The sequence below is a fragment of the Cottoperca gobio genome, chromosome 17, assembly GCF_900634415.1.
Source record: "Cottoperca gobio chromosome 17, fCotGob3.1, whole genome shotgun sequence".
Taxonomy (NCBI): domain Eukaryota; kingdom Metazoa; phylum Chordata; class Actinopteri; order Perciformes; family Bovichtidae; genus Cottoperca; species Cottoperca gobio.
In genome coordinates, this window is record NC_041371.1 from 7,461,632 (window position 1) to 7,480,110 (window position 18,479).

The 18,479-nt window shown below is 42.5% G+C and overlaps 1 protein-coding gene across 1 annotated transcript; it reads left to right on the forward strand.

Moving 5' to 3' along the window:
• Positions 1-1,281: 1,281 nt before the first annotated feature.
• On the forward strand, positions 1,282-17,993 carry emilin2a (elastin microfibril interfacer 2a). The gene is given in 10 exon segments (XM_029453331.1): positions 1,282-1,528; positions 2,000-2,057; positions 2,059-2,126; positions 4,419-4,609; positions 4,769-6,727; positions 13,605-13,940; positions 15,760-15,813; positions 16,242-16,301; positions 16,666-16,806; positions 17,370-17,993. Coding segments are annotated over 10 exon segments (3,411 nt in total). The 5' UTR covers positions 1,282-1,319; the 3' UTR covers positions 17,705-17,993.
• The last annotated feature ends 486 nt before the right edge of the window (positions 17,994-18,479 follow it).

Below are 18,479 nucleotides of genomic sequence, written 5' to 3' on the forward strand. Positions count from 1 at the left end.
TGCAGTAGATGTTGAGGTTTGCCAACTGCATGGGTTAATGTATGGCGTAAACATATCTGTAAATAGAAGAAAGTGAGAGGAAATGAACAAAAAGAAAATCAATGAAATTGTCAATACTCTCTTAAAAGGATTCTGAGGTATGGATTGTGTTGATGACAGGTTTATCTGATGCTCGTGTTGATAAAACATTTGAAAATCCCTGCAAACATCATTCACTTACATAACAGCATCTCTCAGTCAGCTGGCCCGCTGCACGCGGCCTGATGGAAAAGTGAAGTCTTATTTTGGGAAGGGTTATCTCTGAAACGTAAAAAAAGACATTGTTGAGTGGTGAATAGTTATTTTGGAGCAGGGTCCACATGTGTGTTTTTACATCTCGTCCTCCCATAATGCTTCACAGCACCCCTCTGAAGCATTATATCTCCTGTCTGAATTCACACGCTGTCTTTATGGAAGTCTCATATCCCTCTGTTATGTCTCTCCTTTGGTCTCCTTCTTAGTTATTCTTAATCTTTCCCCCAAATATTCACTTTTTAATGTCAACTGATAGAATCTAGAGCTGGGGAAATTGCTTAAGGCCATCTCACAAAAATAGTTTTCACAGCACCACTTTGTGCTTGGAAACTGTCCTCCTTCTCACACTTTCACACACTGCTAAAGCACTGACAATGAATTCCTGCCTCGAGTGCTGTGAATTGAAGCTCTTGTGTAAATGTGCTACTTTCTGTCTCCCTCCATATTAAGTTGTTACTCAGCAAATTGTTCAGTTTGGCTTTTTTTTTAAAGAAGACAAAGGGAGAAATGTCTCAGTAAAGAAAAGATCAGACTGCACGCTATATATCCCTCCATATCAGCAACAGAGCACACAGAATGTAAATGACTTCTGTTATCCCTGGCCATGAATATCATCAACACTACCACTGCACACACCCCTTTCAACTCTGGAGGTTGCATTCAAAGACATTATCCTGTTATGTTCATCAGTGAGGTGTGAATTATTGCCTTTTTGGCAGACAAAGAAGTAATCAACTTGTACCCAAAAGACTTTCTGATGGCAGCATCCTCTGTAATGATTTAAAAAGCATAACTTAATTAAAGCAAAAGATTAGTACAAACAAAAACACCTTTTGATTTATAAAACTTTCTTTTGATTTATAAAGAATTTATAAAGAATGGGCGAAGTTTTTTCCTCGTGAATTTTTGGGAGGAGGGTGTTGGCCCCAAACGCGTCATTCCAAGGGAGTTGCAGTGAATGTGGACTTCCCCAAACTTGGAGTTTGATCAGTCACTGGGGCAATGGGACTGCAGTGTTCTCGCGCATGATAATAACAGTGAAGCTCTATTTTTCTATGTTAGGAATATTTATTTTGAGGTGTTTGTTAAGTATGACTTACAGGAGTGGAGAGATGGACTGGCGGTGGATAGTTTTCACACTGTTTTTGAACTTCCAGTTCACTTACGGGTCTCCCTCTTATGATTTGTTCCAAGGGGCTGCATACACTGGACTGGTACACAGACACAGAAACAGGTAAGTAACGGGTGCTTACACTTATGTGGACAACCATTTGAACTTTTCTGTTTTTGTGAAAGTCCAAAAAGTCAGTTCAACACGGGCGTTTCTATAATCCCACTGTTCCTGAAGGTAAAATCTTTTGTTGCGCAGTTGCCAATAAAAATGCGATGAAGTCCAAACTTCGTATTGATCAGAATAACCTCAGACTGCTGAAGATTTGGCCTCTTATGGTCATCTGTAGCCTGTTGACATTCAGTGGGCTTTTATCAGCCTGTGGCTAAATTTGGCTCGAGATTGCCAGTGTTGCTAAAAAGGTGATAACATCCAGATAAACACTGGAATGTCTGTGATTACTCTAATCTCTAATCTACTAGAGACCTTAAATTCAAATGCAACTAATATGATATTTGCACAGTTTCACTAGATCTTTCTAATACTTCTTGGTATACATCTCGAAGCTCTTGTTTATTCTGCCTCTCTCTTCAGGAACTGGTGTGCCTATGTGGTGCGCAAGAACGTGAGCTGCGCCGTGCAGGGGAGTGTAGGAAAGCTTCCAGGAGCCCGTAGTGGCCCCCTGCCCAGCCTACCAGACCGACTGCCAGCAACAAGTGACGTGAGCATCCGGGGAGGGAGGGGAAGGGGTTGAGGGTGCATGTTTAGATGTAGGAGATAGACTCTGATACAAATTGTTTCTCTGAGAGAGACATTGAGGCAGAAATATTCACAGTAGCTGAAGAAACTCTGCTGGCAGAACCAAAAGCACAACATTTTCTAGCAAGTTAAAAATCCCACTAAAAAGGCAAAGGGTTAAACAGGAAATTTAAGGATGACTAGATCTCTCTGGATAGCTATAGGGCACTACAGATGGTTACTTACCTGAAATAAAACTCCAAGTTACAAGCTAGTATTAATAGCCAATAGTGATTGTGGCTACGCTCCACTTAGGGACAACATACATGCACTATTTCCAACTCCAAATACCAGAATATGACAACATGCAGCATGCAGCTGTTTTTAAAAGGACATGTTTTGACCAAAGCCAGATGTTTAGACAATTCATGTAATTAGCTCCTCTGATGAATATATGATACAATTGCCTTATGTTATCCTATCCTCTAAAAAGAAAATAATACACTAATAAACTGTAAACAATGTCTAAAATGTGCTTGTGGTGTTCAAGATCAGAGGGCTCTAGGGCCAATCAATCATTGGATGAAGATCAGCATACACATGGCCGCCTTGCTTTTAGAGGATTGGGTCAAGATTTATGTACATTTAAAAGCATATTTTATTATGTAACCTGTTGACAATCTCTTTTACAAGGGAGACCTGGCCAAGACAGCAGCATAACAAGTTACAGACAACAATAACCACAAAGTATAGAAGAAATACATTAACATGTCAAAATGTATACCTTCGCACAAAGACAAGAACCAACCGATTCCTTCACCATTGTGCTTATAACGGCTGAGCGACCAAGCCACTTAGTTTTAGGGCTATTCCAAGTGAGGGGAGCAAAGTCCATAAAAGCTTCTTTCCAAGTTAAGTCTGTGCACTTGGAACAGACAACAAGACCAAATCTTGTGATCTCAGACTATAACTCCAGTCAGATGTCTGTGCAATCAAATGTACAAAGCTATTTTAGTTAGCTATAGTAGACTGCTGACCCTCCAAGATCATGAGGGGCATAGTCACAATGAATTAATACAGTCAGACATTGGCTTTTCAGTTTCTTTTTGATTTAAGACTTCTTTAACATATTTCCAGAACATCTCTGGCTCTGACAATATTTGCACATTTGTGCATCTAGTTTCATCTATGTGTTATAATACACTCACATTTGCTGTCGTATCATTCATCAACATAATGAAAAATAATATACGTTGTTATCAATTCCTTTGGAAGCCACATCAATATGAATCTCATCCGAGCAGCTTTCATTTGGGCTGAATCATCGTTCCTGCAGATTAACAGTTGTGAGCAGTGCAAGATTTATGATGAAACTGAAAACTTCCTTTAGTAACTTAGATAAACAAAGCACTCTGTTCCTCTTATGGAGCAATTGCGTTTTGTAAATGGGAGTGTCTACAGCAGGAAGTGATGAGTGGCACATTAATTATGTACTGGAACATGTTGCCTTTAATATATTTAGCTCTGTATGTCATTATTAGTTGTGAAACAACACATGCTAGATGTGGTTGAGATTTTTTTTTATCTATACACAAACACATCCACTAGAGCGACGTGGACAAGATTCCTGGAAAAAGACAATTCCCCGGTCACAGGAGCACAAGTTTCCAAGTCTCTGCGTAAAAGCAAGAAGAGTTGGCAGTGGGAAGACACACCTCTGGCTTTTTCCATTTCTAAGTTATGACACAATGTACTGGCTTTATCTCATGTGAAGATGAGATTCAAGCACACAGTTGATTACAGACATATTGTTAAAGATTTTCGGTTTCCTTTCTTCCATCTGTCGAGCTGCAACAGTGTTATCATTGAGGGTGTCAGTTAGGACATGTGGAAAGATGATTGGTTCAGTCAACTTTCCAGATGTTCTGCATGACATGACCCCTTCCTTCAGGGAAGTGATATCATCTATTGTTTCTTCGGGAAATGTTTGCCTTGGCTAGAAAGTTAAAAATCTTCATGTACAGTAGAGAAGCTCCAAAGAATTCAGAGATTTTAGTGATTGCAGGACTCAACAGTTCCCAATAAAAATACATATTATTCAAACAGCTTTTTCTTTTTGGAATGGCAGATTAGCTGTAGCAAAGACAAGAAAAAAAACATTAATAGTACTTCACAAACGGTCTGGATTTGATGATGGATATAAAGCTCAGTGTTCTCCAATTTCATATTCATGTTTGTTTGAAAAACGTATTGATTACTCTGCCCTGTTTTACAGATACCAAAATCGGTTTCGACCTACGTACAAGATTGCCTTCAAAACAGTCACAGAATTGGAGTGGAGATGCTGTCCTGGTTACCAAGGTCTGGACTGTAAAGATTTAAAACCACCCCCAAACCGACAAACACTTCAGGGAACACAGCCCTACTTCCCACCAAATCCTGGATATACATCCAGACACACACAGAGTACGTCATTTTCTGTTCTACCTTAAGTGTTTTTGTCAATTGATGCTAAATATCTATGTATTTAGAAATGTGCCACTGAACCACTGAATTAAGCTACCTTAGTGTTATTCTGCTTAAAGAGAAGAAAGTCATTTGTTTGTGTTTATTTTCTGATCATAGGGCCAGAGCGGAGAGAGACAGGGCACCATGAGACGAGGCATGGTGGGGCAGATAAGGTGCATCTTCTGGAAGGTGAAGTTCAGCGCTTGTCTCAGACAGTCCTGGATCTCCAGTCCGCTTTGACAGGGTTAACCACCAACCTCCGCACAGACCTGCAGGAAGACACAAAGAAGATACTGGTGACGCTTCTCAACAACATGCGCCCGCCAGACAGTGCTGCAGCTGCAGGCACAGAGGAGAGCCCGGCAGTGCTGGATGGTCATCAGGCCACTAGAGGTGGGATTGTAGGAGACAATGCTATAGAAAAAATAGTGACCCGGTTGGATGATATCAACAATGAACTGAAAAGCAAGGATGAAGCTTTGGAGGACCTAAGAGGCACCATGACAAGTCACGAGGGGCAGATCCGCGTCCTGATGGAAGCCTCCCAATCTCAGACTCCAGCCATAGCAGAATTTGATGTTATACAGACCTATGTTGATGGGAAATTTGAGAAGCTGAAGAAAGAATTAGACCAGAATGTGGAGGAACAGATGGCCAGGCTGCAAAGCTCATGCAATGACAAGATCAAGCCCTGTGAAGACAGCCGGGATCAAGGTTTGGTCAGCCTGACCAAGCTGGTGGATGACAAGGAGGCTAATCTGAGAAAGGAGATCCGGGCACTTCGTCTGGACATGGCTGCTGCAGATGGACCTATACGAACTCAAAGGCAGACTGATCCGTCCAAAGCGGAAGAGGATCGTAGTGACCACAAAGACCTGTGGCGTGAGATTGACCGTATTGCAGAGGCTCACCGCATCCTGAATGTTCGCATTGACAACGAGCTGGCGCACCTGTCTGCTCCTCAGGAAGACAATGATTTCAGCCTAATGATTGAAGAGATGGAGGCACGCATTAATATCACGGAGCAAAATGCAGAGACTCACTGTTTCTATATCGAAGAGAAGCTGACCCGTACGATTTCAGACGAAGTGGCGGCACTACGGCAGCTTCTGGAGGAGCGCCTGAACGGCATGGAGGACCAGTTCACGAACATGCTGGTGGAAATGAGCAACACCTCCTTCCCTGGGATGTTTGGTGACTCCGTGGACGCCCTCCAGTCAGAAGTCAACAACAATAAGTTCCTCCTCCAAGGTTTGGATGATAAGGTCAATGCTGTTGGAGAGTTGTGCTCTGCAGGATGTTCAGGCTCGGGAATTAGTGTAGGTGCAGTGAGTTCGTCGACCACACCTAAAGGTCTGGTAAACATTTTAACAGACCTGAGTCGGTATAGGAATGATTTGGACGTTCTTCACACAGATGTCAATTCCAACACAGACAAGCTCAGGCAACTAGAAGATCATGTTGGAAGGCAGTCAGTGACAAATGAAAGACGTGTCAAGACGATGGAGGACTTCCAGAAGGGATTGATTAATCTCGAAGACAATGTCCTTGGTCTGGCTGGTGCTGTCACCGGGTTAAGTGATTCCTTAAGCAAATACAACCAGGATATGCACAAAATAAACTCGACATGCTGCCATGCAGAGCAAAGTGGCAGTGGGAGTCCAGCACGGGACAACTGGGAATCAGCCATTGCAGAACCCAGTAGACATGCAGACGACACCAGACATCTGGTGGAGGAGCTGAAGAACAGGCTTGATACATTCAGTAGGCAGGTGTCATCTGAACTGAGTCAATGTAAACAGAACACACAGGGTGTTTCTGATGGCATTTCTGCTGTGGATGGACGTGTGACTAGACTTGAAAAGGTGTGTGGAAGACTAGATGGGGAGTCTGCCAACATCAGAGAGCTGGAGAGACATGTTGGTAGTCTGCGGGACTGCGTGAACAGGATGAACAACACCTGTGGAAATCATGGAGCAGACATCATCGCACTGCAGAACTCCTTGCAGAGGCTCCAGGCACAGCTGTCTGGGATGGCCAAACATGTTTTGAAAGACATCGCCGCCAAAGAGCCAGGTGAGCACATCGTCTGTTGATGGTTTGGCTGTGTTAATGTCTTGAGAGGGAAATGACAGCAATGATCAAATCTTTGGCTTGAACTGACATAAACCAAGTCATTATGTGGTCATATTTATTTAATGGGCAGCTCCCAGAGTTTGGAGCCAATAACAGAACATCAGTCTGTCTGCACACTTGAATGTTGAATATCTACAGCAATGGTATTTAGCTTTTATGCTCTGACCTCATCACTCCCCAAAATGTAGACTCAGACACTACAGGTGGAGGCTAATGTGGAGCTTATGAAATGCTATATGAACAGCAGCAGTGGTGCTGTGGCAGAAGTAGCAGCAAGGGACAGATAGCTTTCAGGGGACTAGTGTGACAGCAGGTATGGCAGCAAAGTGAGTGAGCAGAGCTGAAGCACACCACAATGAAAAGAGTTCACTGCATGTGGACCTGTGTTGCAATGACAAGAGTATGTGATGAGAGTGTGACATACACCCTTAAATTATATTTGTATCCATCCTGCGCTTTCACACAATTGATTCCAAGAATCTAAAATACATTTCTCCTTCTCTGCCAAGGGGGATTTCTACTTTCACCCAGGTTTACTTTTTTTCTTACACCACAGTTTACACACACACACTGGACTGTGTGCCTGAACTAGTATGTTGCAGGTATCGCTTAATCAAATAAGCTTACTCATTTTCTTGTTGACAGTTAGAGGAGAAGACAGATGTCACATTGTCCATTCAATATGAAGCTACAGCTAGCACCTGGTTACTTTAGCTAACAGCTATCCTGGCATTGACCAAAGGTAACTAAATCTGGCCACCAACGCATCACTAGTTAACACGTTATGTCTGAATCTGTACGTTTTTGTTTAATCCATTCAAAAAGTGCAAAATAATTAGTTGTTTTACAGGGGGTTGTGTGCTTGACTTACTTTTAGAGAGAGACAGTCGAGCTCTGTCCCCCGTATCCAATCTTATTCTAAGCTTAACTAACCGGCTCCCGGCTGTAGCTTCATATTGAATTTCAGAAAGCAATTAAGGATATTTATTACTTTTAACTATTATCTTTCACTATATGACAGTAATTAGATATAGATTATGGCACAATTATACCACTCAGAAGTCCATGGATTTTCACATTAGTGCAGTCAGACTCTAAAATGAGCAAATACACGCTCCTTTGCAGCTTCCTCTCCAACTTCCACCATGTGAGTTCATCGAGTGTGATTAACATCTGTGTAAACACAAACTTTTCCTGAAGATAATCCTCCATATAATGCTTTCTGCTTGCTTGGCTTACATGGAGGCTTGGCGGGTAGGATCAGATCCCATGAATGGCCACAGGGTATTTCCCGGAGAGGGAGGACACGGGTTCATTGGGGCTCCTTTGCTCGCCTTGAATATGTCATTCAATATGTCCCGGCACCGAGAGGCAGAGGCCCACATTGGAAACTTCCTGCGACTTAGACTCATGTTGTCCTAAGAATTCCCCAGTTTTTATATGAGGAATTAAATTCTTACATGGCGAGGTCAGCCCCTCCTAACTGCTCTGATGATTTATTCGCACTGCTTTGTGCCTCATTGCTCCCTTGTATAAATGTCAGAACACCCCATTGGTCCATCCACTCCCTTTATGAACATGTTGAGCTGTGAGGGCTTCTCTCATGCACCGTGACATCGCTTTTTCCCCTCATACCACAGCAACTGTAATTCCCGGTCTCTCAGTACACAATTACACACACGAACACAGGCTCATACACCTCCCTCCCTTTCTTTCTCCTTACGCATGTACACATACCAACCTCCAGAGATTCCCGTAGGGTGACCTCAGCCTGATATGTGGAGTCTGGTCCTCATTAAGGGCCCTGACTCACTGCTGGAGCTAGTCTTGATGGAGAGAAGAGAAGCAGGGCTCCACACCCAGGACCAGATGCTCCCACTACCCTCAGCTGTGATGTCACGACTGGGGCCCCATCACCGCTGCCTCCCTTTCTTAAACCATCATTCAAAACAATGGCATGTTAGGGACCAGAGGAGAAATGAAAGGAGGATGGTAGACCGCATCTCTGCCCAGCATTAAATCAGATATTCATATGAGCATATTTTGACATGTTGCCGCTAATTCGCTTTCTTGTTGAGAGCTGGATGAGAAGATTGATACCACTCACTGAATGCTAAGTATGAAGCTATTGCCGACAGTGGGTTTACTGACTAGCCTGGATCTGCCCAACGTGAATACTTCACCCCCAAAATGACATGCCTTTCTGCTAAAGCCTTACTCTTAAATACAGCCTCACGTAGAGCAGGCGTGGGACTCGTCCGTGCGACTCGTCCGTGCGACTCGTCCGTGCGACTCGTCCGTGCGACTCGTCCGTGCGACTACTGTTCATGTGGAAGTGTTTTAAATAGTAAAGTTTTAGCGAAACTGCATGTGTTTGGGAAGCAGAGTTTTGATGTAGTTTTGCTGTCGTTACACGCGGCCCCCATCTACTTAAATTCATCAAGACTTTTCTCTGTTTCTGGAGGCATGTCAAGTTTTCTTTAAGAATTCAAGGTAACATGGGATGAGTAATTGACATACCAATGATCATTAGGGGTGAAGTATTCCTTTAAGTTAACTGAGGAACACGTTATATCTTTTGGATCAGGCATCTAGTCACACAACCCGCAGCAAATTGTCGTTATTACGCTTCAAGTTTTGTACGGATTAAACTAATTATTGATTCTCCTTGGACAGGCTGTTTCTTCCTGTGTGCAGTGCTTTACTGTGCAGACATGAGAGCTATTCCAATCTTCTCATCTCTCTGTTGGCAAGAAATTGAATCAGCATATTCTCCAAAATGTCATCATGTTGTTCTCTCTCTTTCTGCTTATAGTCTGTATCCTAAATCCCACGAGAGAGGGAGTAGGACTGTGTGGCTGAGGTAGCATGACCATTTAATGTTTTCCTCAAGTTTGAGAAGGAGAGAAAAAGTCTAAATGCAGATAAAATTTCCATGAAAAATCCCAGCTCTGTGGGTGTGGTGGTGGTGGAGAGCCTTCTGAAATGTTTCCTCTCAGCGTTGGAGCTCATATTCTCTACTCGGTCATACGAAGACCCCCGAGGAGGCTGCGAACAGATGAGGTGTTGTAATAGCATAACTGAAAGATTAACTGGAATAGCTTTGCCCTTACTCAATGTGACTGCTGAATGGAATTATGTGACTTTAGTTGCAAAATGTTGGCTGTGCTTTGCCCACAGCAGCTGCTGCAGCAGAGGTCTGCAGCTTGTGTGTGTTTAATTCTGCTTGTTTTCTTTACGATAGGGAGTTTCGGTTAAGCAGTAGAGACTCTGTTGCTATATATATCAAAGTGAGTTTCAAATAAGCCGTGATTAGGCTTTATTGTCTTAAAAGGGTACCGACTGGTTAATAGAGGTTATTAGGAAATGTAGTATGTATAATAATAATATGGGAAATGTGTTTTGCTTTGCCTCATTCAGACGGGGACTAATCAACCGTCTTGTGATGAATATTCTCATTCAATTCTCAAGATGGTATTTGTTTTCTTTTTGTTTTTGGAGGTGATCCCAGTCTAGCTCAAATCACTTCCCCGTTTCTTCCTCTCTTATCTCTGAAACGCTCTCCCTTTACTCCTCGTCGCTTTTCTGTCCAGTTCTTTCTTCCAATTTGTCCTGCCAAGAATGCCAGAGGACTTCTTTTCCTCCCTCCACCCTGTCCTGCAAGCCACACTCAAGGGCTTCAGAAAAGAAGGGGGGGGCGGGGGGAGATAAAAAACAGTTGAATTAAAGCGGAGAAAATGAAGGCTTTGATTTCACGGATCAATGCTTTGCAATTGATCATTCTGACTTCATATAGGAGAGACAGGCAGTAAGGGAATACAAGAAAAACAAGATATCAAAGGCTTTTTGAAGTCAAAGGGTGTCTGCTGGGAAAGAATGGAAAATTGACACCGCCACAAACACACTGTATATATTTAGTCCGCACCAGAATTTCGAGGGGGAGCTTTGACTGCAACTGCTTCCCCCAGAGAGATCTGTAAAGCCTCGACGTGAGGTGTTTCCATCTCTGACCCTTGAGCCCATCTGGAAGTCTTCAGGAGGAGAATGGACCCAGATACACAATGGGAGTCCCTGAAGGTCTGCCATGCAGTGCTCAATTTGAACCTCCCATCATTAATATCACTGGAGGAAAATGGGGAGGAGGACGAAATTGTGTCCATGTGCATTGCAAAATAAAGGGAAAAGTACGGTCAGAGGGCGAGTGATGCATTATTGTATGTGTAACCACCACACCCTGCTCTGTGCCCCTTGACACCATTTTCCATCGCATGATCAGCCCGTCTGCTGCAATATTCCTCTGAGCTTTCAGACACTTTTGAACACTCACACACTGTCACCGGAGTCTGTGGACGCAGCAGTGACTACAGCATCCCCCCCCCCACCCCCCACAGCTGTGTCTCAATCTGCTTTAAAGCAATAACATCTGGTTTTGGTGAAGCTCTTGGTTGCACCAGCACTGGTGTGTTTGTGTGCGCCCGTCTGTGTGTTTTTCGTCTTTGTGGTTGCCCCCTTAGTGAGACACAGGCTGAGTGCTCATGGGAAATATGCACTCAGGCAACCGACGTCCTGAAAGGAGGCACAGGCAGGAAATGAGGAAGAGATTTCTGATTATCTCAGTACAACATGATTGCTGGGTTTAATTTGTTTTTGATTATACATGTGGTTTTTGAGTTGCTTGTGGTATCACTTTCAGTAAGAAGGAATGATTCTGTTGATGGTTAATGATGTTATATTTGATAACAACTGAGTGGCTTTCATAATCCAGTCACAGAGTAATGTAATTGCATTACTCTCAGGTACTTGGATTCACTTTCCCTCAGTGCAAGTCTGAATGCACAGTTAACTTTTAATTACTGTTATTGACAGTGACAGAACGTACAGCCATTATAATAATTGTATTAGTTTCAAGAAGCTAAAAAGTTGTTTAATTGCACCCTGTGGGTTTAAGTGTGAACGTTCATCATTTATACATTCATTTACTTTGCAGGCAGACAGTTGTTTCTGACGAGGAACTGAAGCAGTTATCTATGCTCTCTTCAAAGCCACCAGACTCCTTTGACAAAAACTGCCATTTTACCTTGCAGAGCACTGAAGTTGCAGGTTTACCGCTGCCTCCATCTGTCAGTTTATTTATGTTTTTGTATGACTTTGGTTAGTTCGGATTCACCAAAGCCATACAAAAATACAAATAGTACAATAACACTAACAAACCGATCGAGGCAGCAGTAGACAAACAGCTCTGTGTTCTGCGAGGTAAAATTATTGTTTTTGTCAATAGAGTCTGGTGGTTTGAAAGAGAGGTTACAAATATTCTAAATATAACCTAAACTTAAACAGATATTGATTTATTTAGCTTTGAAGTGAACCATGACATTAATTTGTCAAAGTACCCTGTGGAGTTTTCTTGTAATAATACAATGTTTTGTTTACATTCAGTGTTTCTCACTGAAATGAGTGTAACGTTATCCTTGAGGACTAACGAAAGGTGTTAAATGCATGTCCCTCATAAAAGATTGCAAAATGTTCAAGGCACTTGCATCAGCTGATCGGATATCAGCTGTTTTGTTCATGCTTCAACATCTATTGGCTTATTGATACAACAGCTGATCATATACATCCGTGACCAGTAACGTCCAATCAGAGTCATGCAGGTGTGCAAAGTTTATAACGTGACACCTCTCACTTTTACGCTGCTCACACCTTCACATCTGCAGCACCGCTCTGACCTTACGTATTGTTGGCTTTACTAAAATGCAACATTCATGTAAGTGTATGGTTATCTCTAACTGTAGATCATATACTTGTTCTCCCTACAGAATATTTGCTGTTTGTATTCTTTGATCACTTCCTCGAAGATCAGAGCCTTTTCTGCCGAATCTATCTGTATAATCATTTGGTGGTTTCAATAAGTGGTCATTTCCTTGATGTACGTGTCTTTGGCTGAGTGACATTACAGTAATCCTGTTGCATGTACTCCAGCCTCGCCCACAAGGTTTAAACGGCACTACAGACACAGATTCAAGAAGCCATTTAGTGTACAAACCCCTTCACTGAATCTCAAATACGGCTTGACACAATCTGTCTGACAGCTGGTTGTGAGACGGGGGCCGACATAAAGTGGGTAGTGTAATTATTTTTGTTGTTTGTCCCGAGGACACTCTCACAGCGTCTCTACGCTCACCTCCCATGTGATGTCTGTGCCCTCAGGGGGTCTGGCAAGCAGCCAACTGGTTTCAGTTCAGATGGTTCTCGTTGCCCAAAACTCACACCAACCGCCTGCTTTGCTTTTATGAAGGGTAATAATGGTACTGGTTGGAAAGAAAGCTCAGAGGTGCAGTGAAGAGCCAGGTCTAATGTGGCCTGTCATCTGAATTCAAGTAGTTTAGGGAGAATTCACAAGGGAGAGATGTGGTCTGACTGTGAGCGAGGAAGTGGGATTTATAAACAAACACAAAAGGTAATTGGATGCAGTTACAGCATTTTCCATAACTTTCAATTGTTGTGGCCAGGTGGTAATAACAATACGTTAGAAGGTTTAGAAAGTAAACCGTAATTATTTCCTCCCCAAGGAGGTTATGTTGTTTTTGGGTTGGGTTTGTTGGTTTGTCTGTCTGTCACCAGGATTATTGAAAGACTTGGTGGAAGGGTGAAGCATGGGCCAAGGAAGAACCCATTACATTTTGGAGCAGATTCAAATCACAGGCTGGATACACTTATGGAAATGGCCTTGACGGATGTCTGCGTTCTCCGAGTGCCCTTCTAGTTTTTACATATTTACCATCTTCCAACAGTCTGTCTTTTTCTTTTTCTTTCTAAGGAATGACCTTAAGACCAGAGAATCCCGCTTCTTTGCCAGATTCGACCAGAACCAGAATCCAACAAATCCACATCCCTCTCATCATCCCGCCCAGGCAGCCGCACAACCCCAGCCAACCACTGCAGCCCATCATGCACACGATTAAGATCAGTCCGCCAAGCCAGCCGTCCAGCCCCCGGCAGCCCGGCAGCCACCCCACCATCCCCCTGGTTCCCAGAAGGCCGGTGGTGGAGACGGGCGAGGCAGGACCTCCAGGGTACAGCCGCAGGGTGACTGTGCGGAGAGGCTCTGAAGACTCGTCCAACATGCCTCTCAAAGGATTTGCTGGAGCACCAGGTGAGTAGTGCTGATGGTGATGATTACCTTACTGCAGCCCATAATGTGGAAGTGATATAAATCCAATATAAATAAGCGAATAATGGGATAACAAAAGAAATAAATGACATCATATGTTCTTAAATTAGCCAATACATATCATTAATGATTACAGGCTTACCCTGTGTGTCCTTTTACAATAGGAATGTCATGACAAGGAGCCAAACTACTTAGTAAAGTAAAATATTCACTTTCAAAGGGGGAGAAGCATCGGCAAACCCTAACCCTAACCCTAACCCATTTTATTATATTATATAAAAACTTTAACCTCGGCATGCAGCATTAAATAGTCTGTTGACAATCAAACTAAACACAAGCTGTTACAGGACGAAAGTGATACATCCTGAGATTTATTTAGCAGACGAGATGAGCGACGTTCGTACTGAGAACATTCATGATGGTTCAATCAATGTAACACAGAATTTGATACAATTCAAGGTCGTACACTGAATACACTTTTCTCCTTCCAGACTACAGAAAAGAAATTCCCCAAAATGTCCCTCCTCTGTGTGAAATGTTTAAAGAATGAAGGAACTCATCTGTTCTTGCCATGTCATAAATTACAATCCATTTGGGGTCATTCTTTGAGTCCTTTGCTAAAGCTTTTAACAGGGAATCCCGCCCCACTTACTGCACTGTTTAGCACTGTGGAACCAGCGACTATCTCCCTTTCAACATCGTTAGCCAGGAAGCTTCTGCTTCAATCCTGGAAATCTGAAAAAGTTCCTACATTTAAAATGTGGTTAAGGGAGCTAGAGAACGTATTACTTTATATGTTCTGTTCTGTATGTCAAAAACCTTTGTCGGGATATCTTCAATGTCCACTCTACTCTACGTCTACTTGTATGAATGAATGAATGAACGCTGAAACTGCACTCTGTCATGACAAGAAGGAGACTTTATGACACTATGTCATAAATCTGGCACCATGGAGGCTGAGCCAGCGTTACCACATGTGACATAATATATGCATGTTCCTCTTTCTTAACAGTGCCGTCAATTCACAGTCACATATCTAAACTGCATCCGCAATGACACAATTTGAGTCTGGGTCTGTTTTGTTCTTGTAAGCCGTGTTTGACACATGGAACCCATAACAACAAAGGTTTAATTGTCCATGTACTTGCTTTTGCCATCCTCACATAGGAATGCTATAAAAGGCTTTTAATTGGGGCAAACTCAAATTAGAAGAGACAACAGATAGTCACAGAGCCAGTTCTGGATTGAATTGACATTTTTAACCTCAGTGTTGCATGCTTTTGCAGCAAAGGAACAGAGAACAGTTTGGAAAAATGTCCTTTAAATCTTTGTCAGTCAAGAATCTTAACCTGGGAGTCAAACATCATTCAAATCCTCATGAGTTGTAAATGTTTTAAATTACTTTTCACATAATGTTTTCTTTACAGGGCTGTAAACCCTTAGGATTGCTTTGTTTTATTCCTGTTTATTGCTTGTATTTGGAGCTCAAACAAGCACAAAAATCTGCAGCTTTTAATCTATTTCCAGCCTCTGAGGAAACTGTAAACACTTATATATTCCATTGTGCCGACACAGCTTAATCAACATCAAACTCAATAAAAAGGCCACTTATAAAACCAAAATGATGCAGCCTAGTTTACAACCTGTTTTATTCTCATTCATACCGTCTCTGGTGCACTATCCCACAGTGTTTTCGCCATAACGTTCAGATGGAAAACCAAACAACTGCCTCTGGCAAGAGTACTCGCTAACTTCAGATGATGATAAAACACGATGCGTTTGTCATCTGTTTCTTTTGCAGGCTATCCTCCTCTGCAGCCTGCGTCTTTCAGGCATCAGGCAACCAGCCGCCAAGGTATTGTAGCAGTTCATGATCCGGTTACAACGCATGCATCTGCAGTGTAGAAGCTATAAGTAATGTGTAGCCTGGGAGTGTGAGGGAGTGGGAAGTGGATGTGTTTAGTTTAAGGAGATGTGGGCGGACTGTGGAAGGATTGTGGCTCGTCTGCAGGCTTTTATTAGAGCGTTTTACCCTGGGCTGCATGGTGAACGTTACATCTGGTGATGACGGAGGTAGATAATGACTATATTCACGGAAACAAACTTATTTACCAACCCAGAAAAGCAAACAAACGCTTAATGCAATACAATGATTCTGCATATTGATTTTAAATATACAATTAGAGACTAATGAAGCATCTATAACAATACATGTGTCTCACAGCCCTGACTGTAGGAATTAAGACACATATATAACTTTCTTTATTCATTTGTACCGTGTAGTTCCCATGGCAGCGAAGATGCCCTGGAACCCGTTGTATCCCGCTCCCGTTGAATCACCAGGTAAAATCCAACTCTCTCAATATTAGCAAAGAAAAAAAGAAACAAATCATTATCTCAAATATGAGGATTTGGGAAGAAGTCACATTTTTGTAACACAATACCTACTGTAGCACTACGAGACAATACTGTACTCATAGTTAATGTCTGAAACATAACCATCAACCACTAAGTACTTATTTATATATTAATATTTATATATATTGCTTTTAGTTTTGTATGATGAAATGTTTATTTTAATGACCTGTCATTTTACATTTAAACAAATTAAATACAAGTAAAGTCAGATGCCGTATATAAAGTGAGCGATGTAATTCATCATGCAAACGAGACGCTGATCGACTTACATGCGTGCGTTTTGTACCAGTTTCAGCCGCCAACAGCGCGTTCGAAGATCCCTTCTCCTTCTCTGCTGGCCTCACACAGCAGCCGCTCTCTGGAGACTTCGGCTTCATCCGCTTCAACAGAGTTCTAGTCAATGATGGGGGACACTATAATCCTCACACAGGTACACCACAACAACAACACCATTTAGTATTAGCATTATGACACTGTACATGGACTTTGTTGGGTATGTTTTATATGCTTGTCAGTTGCATATAAAATCTATTTTATTGCTTTGTGCCTCCAACATTTGTGGCGACTTTAGTTCATCATGAGGGTTGTTCTTCAGCTGTTCATTTTCACTAACCGTGACTTGAATTTCTCTCTTTTGCTCAAGTGTTACCCAAAAACTAAATATGGATAGGTTCTGTTGTGTCGTGGTTTTATCCAGTACAAAATCCCCTTTTTGGGTTTCCCTGTTGAAGGACCGTAACAAAAGAGGACGTCTACTTTATTTGACTAATCATTATAGCCTCAGATAAACGTTGGAATACACTTCTGTTAGGATTAAGGACTGTGGATTTTGAAATGCTGAAAGATTTGAAAAGTTGTGAATCTACCCTTTAAGCTAAACCAGTTGTTCAGGGAGGCTGTGGAGAACAGGACCCACAGCAGGAGCAACCAGCATTAGTAAGCATGTGACTCATTCATTGGTCTCACCCACACTTCTCTTACTCATCTCACCAGGGATCTTCACTGTACCTCTGGATGGCCGATACCTGATTTCAGGACTGCTGACTGCACAGCAGGGAGACCATGTGGAGGCCGTGCTGTCCGTGTCTAACCGTAGCGTCCAGCGGCTGCAGAGCTCAGCGGGGCCTGTGGCTGGTCAACACGGGGGCTCAGCTGCTGGTGACTGTGGCTGCGGAGGCTCGGTGTCCTTCAGTCTGATCCTGCCCCTGAGGAAAGGAGACCACGTGGGCGTGGTGAGGACCGGAGGCCAGCTGGCCACCACCAGGGCCAGGGAGATCCTCTCCACCTACAGCGCCATCTTCCTGTACGCACCGCAGGCCAAAAGATAACAGCAGAAACAGAAAGGACTAGTATGTTCCCTAAAAAAAAAAAATGAAATGGACTGGAGGAAATGTTGGCATGAACCATAGTTTTCACTGATTTGCTGTGATTTACCTCGCAGAGCCACTGTGTGAAGATCCTCACTTATAAATTCAGTTAAGAAGTCATTACAGGAAGCAGGATTTGTTTCTAATATATTTGATTATCAAGTTGCCTTTTGTACCTATTGTGAATGTCTTGTGTAAATAAGTGTTTATAAATTAACATACAAATGAATAAAATGTTATTTTAACAAAAGCGTCTCCGTCTCAGTATACAGTGTGCTCAACACATCAGCAGAATATGATATTGTTAGGCAGTAAAGCATGAGCTCACTTCATCTGACTGTGGAATCTGCACTGTGGAAGGAGAGGTTGAAGTGGAAAAGCTCCAGATGAAGCAACACAACAAGCTTTTACTAATGTCATAAACTTGTCTGGCTTCAGAAACTGCACTGAGAAGAATGAGGATAGAAGGTAAACCCCCCCCCCCCCCCCCATATTTGGGTCATGACGTACAGTGGGTGTGGATGACAAATACATTTCCCCTCATCTCACTCCTGAGACTTCAAATGTTCCAACAGCAAACTTTAAGAAGCAGCAGTGTTAAGCCTTCAGTTCAGCCCGTTAACGTTTAAAGAACACATCTCTATAAACAGTCATTCAGTTAAACGTTATTTTGTTGTTCAATAAAACGAAGAGTAATGTAAAATGACCTGGAGGTATTTGAACGGAGATTCATGGA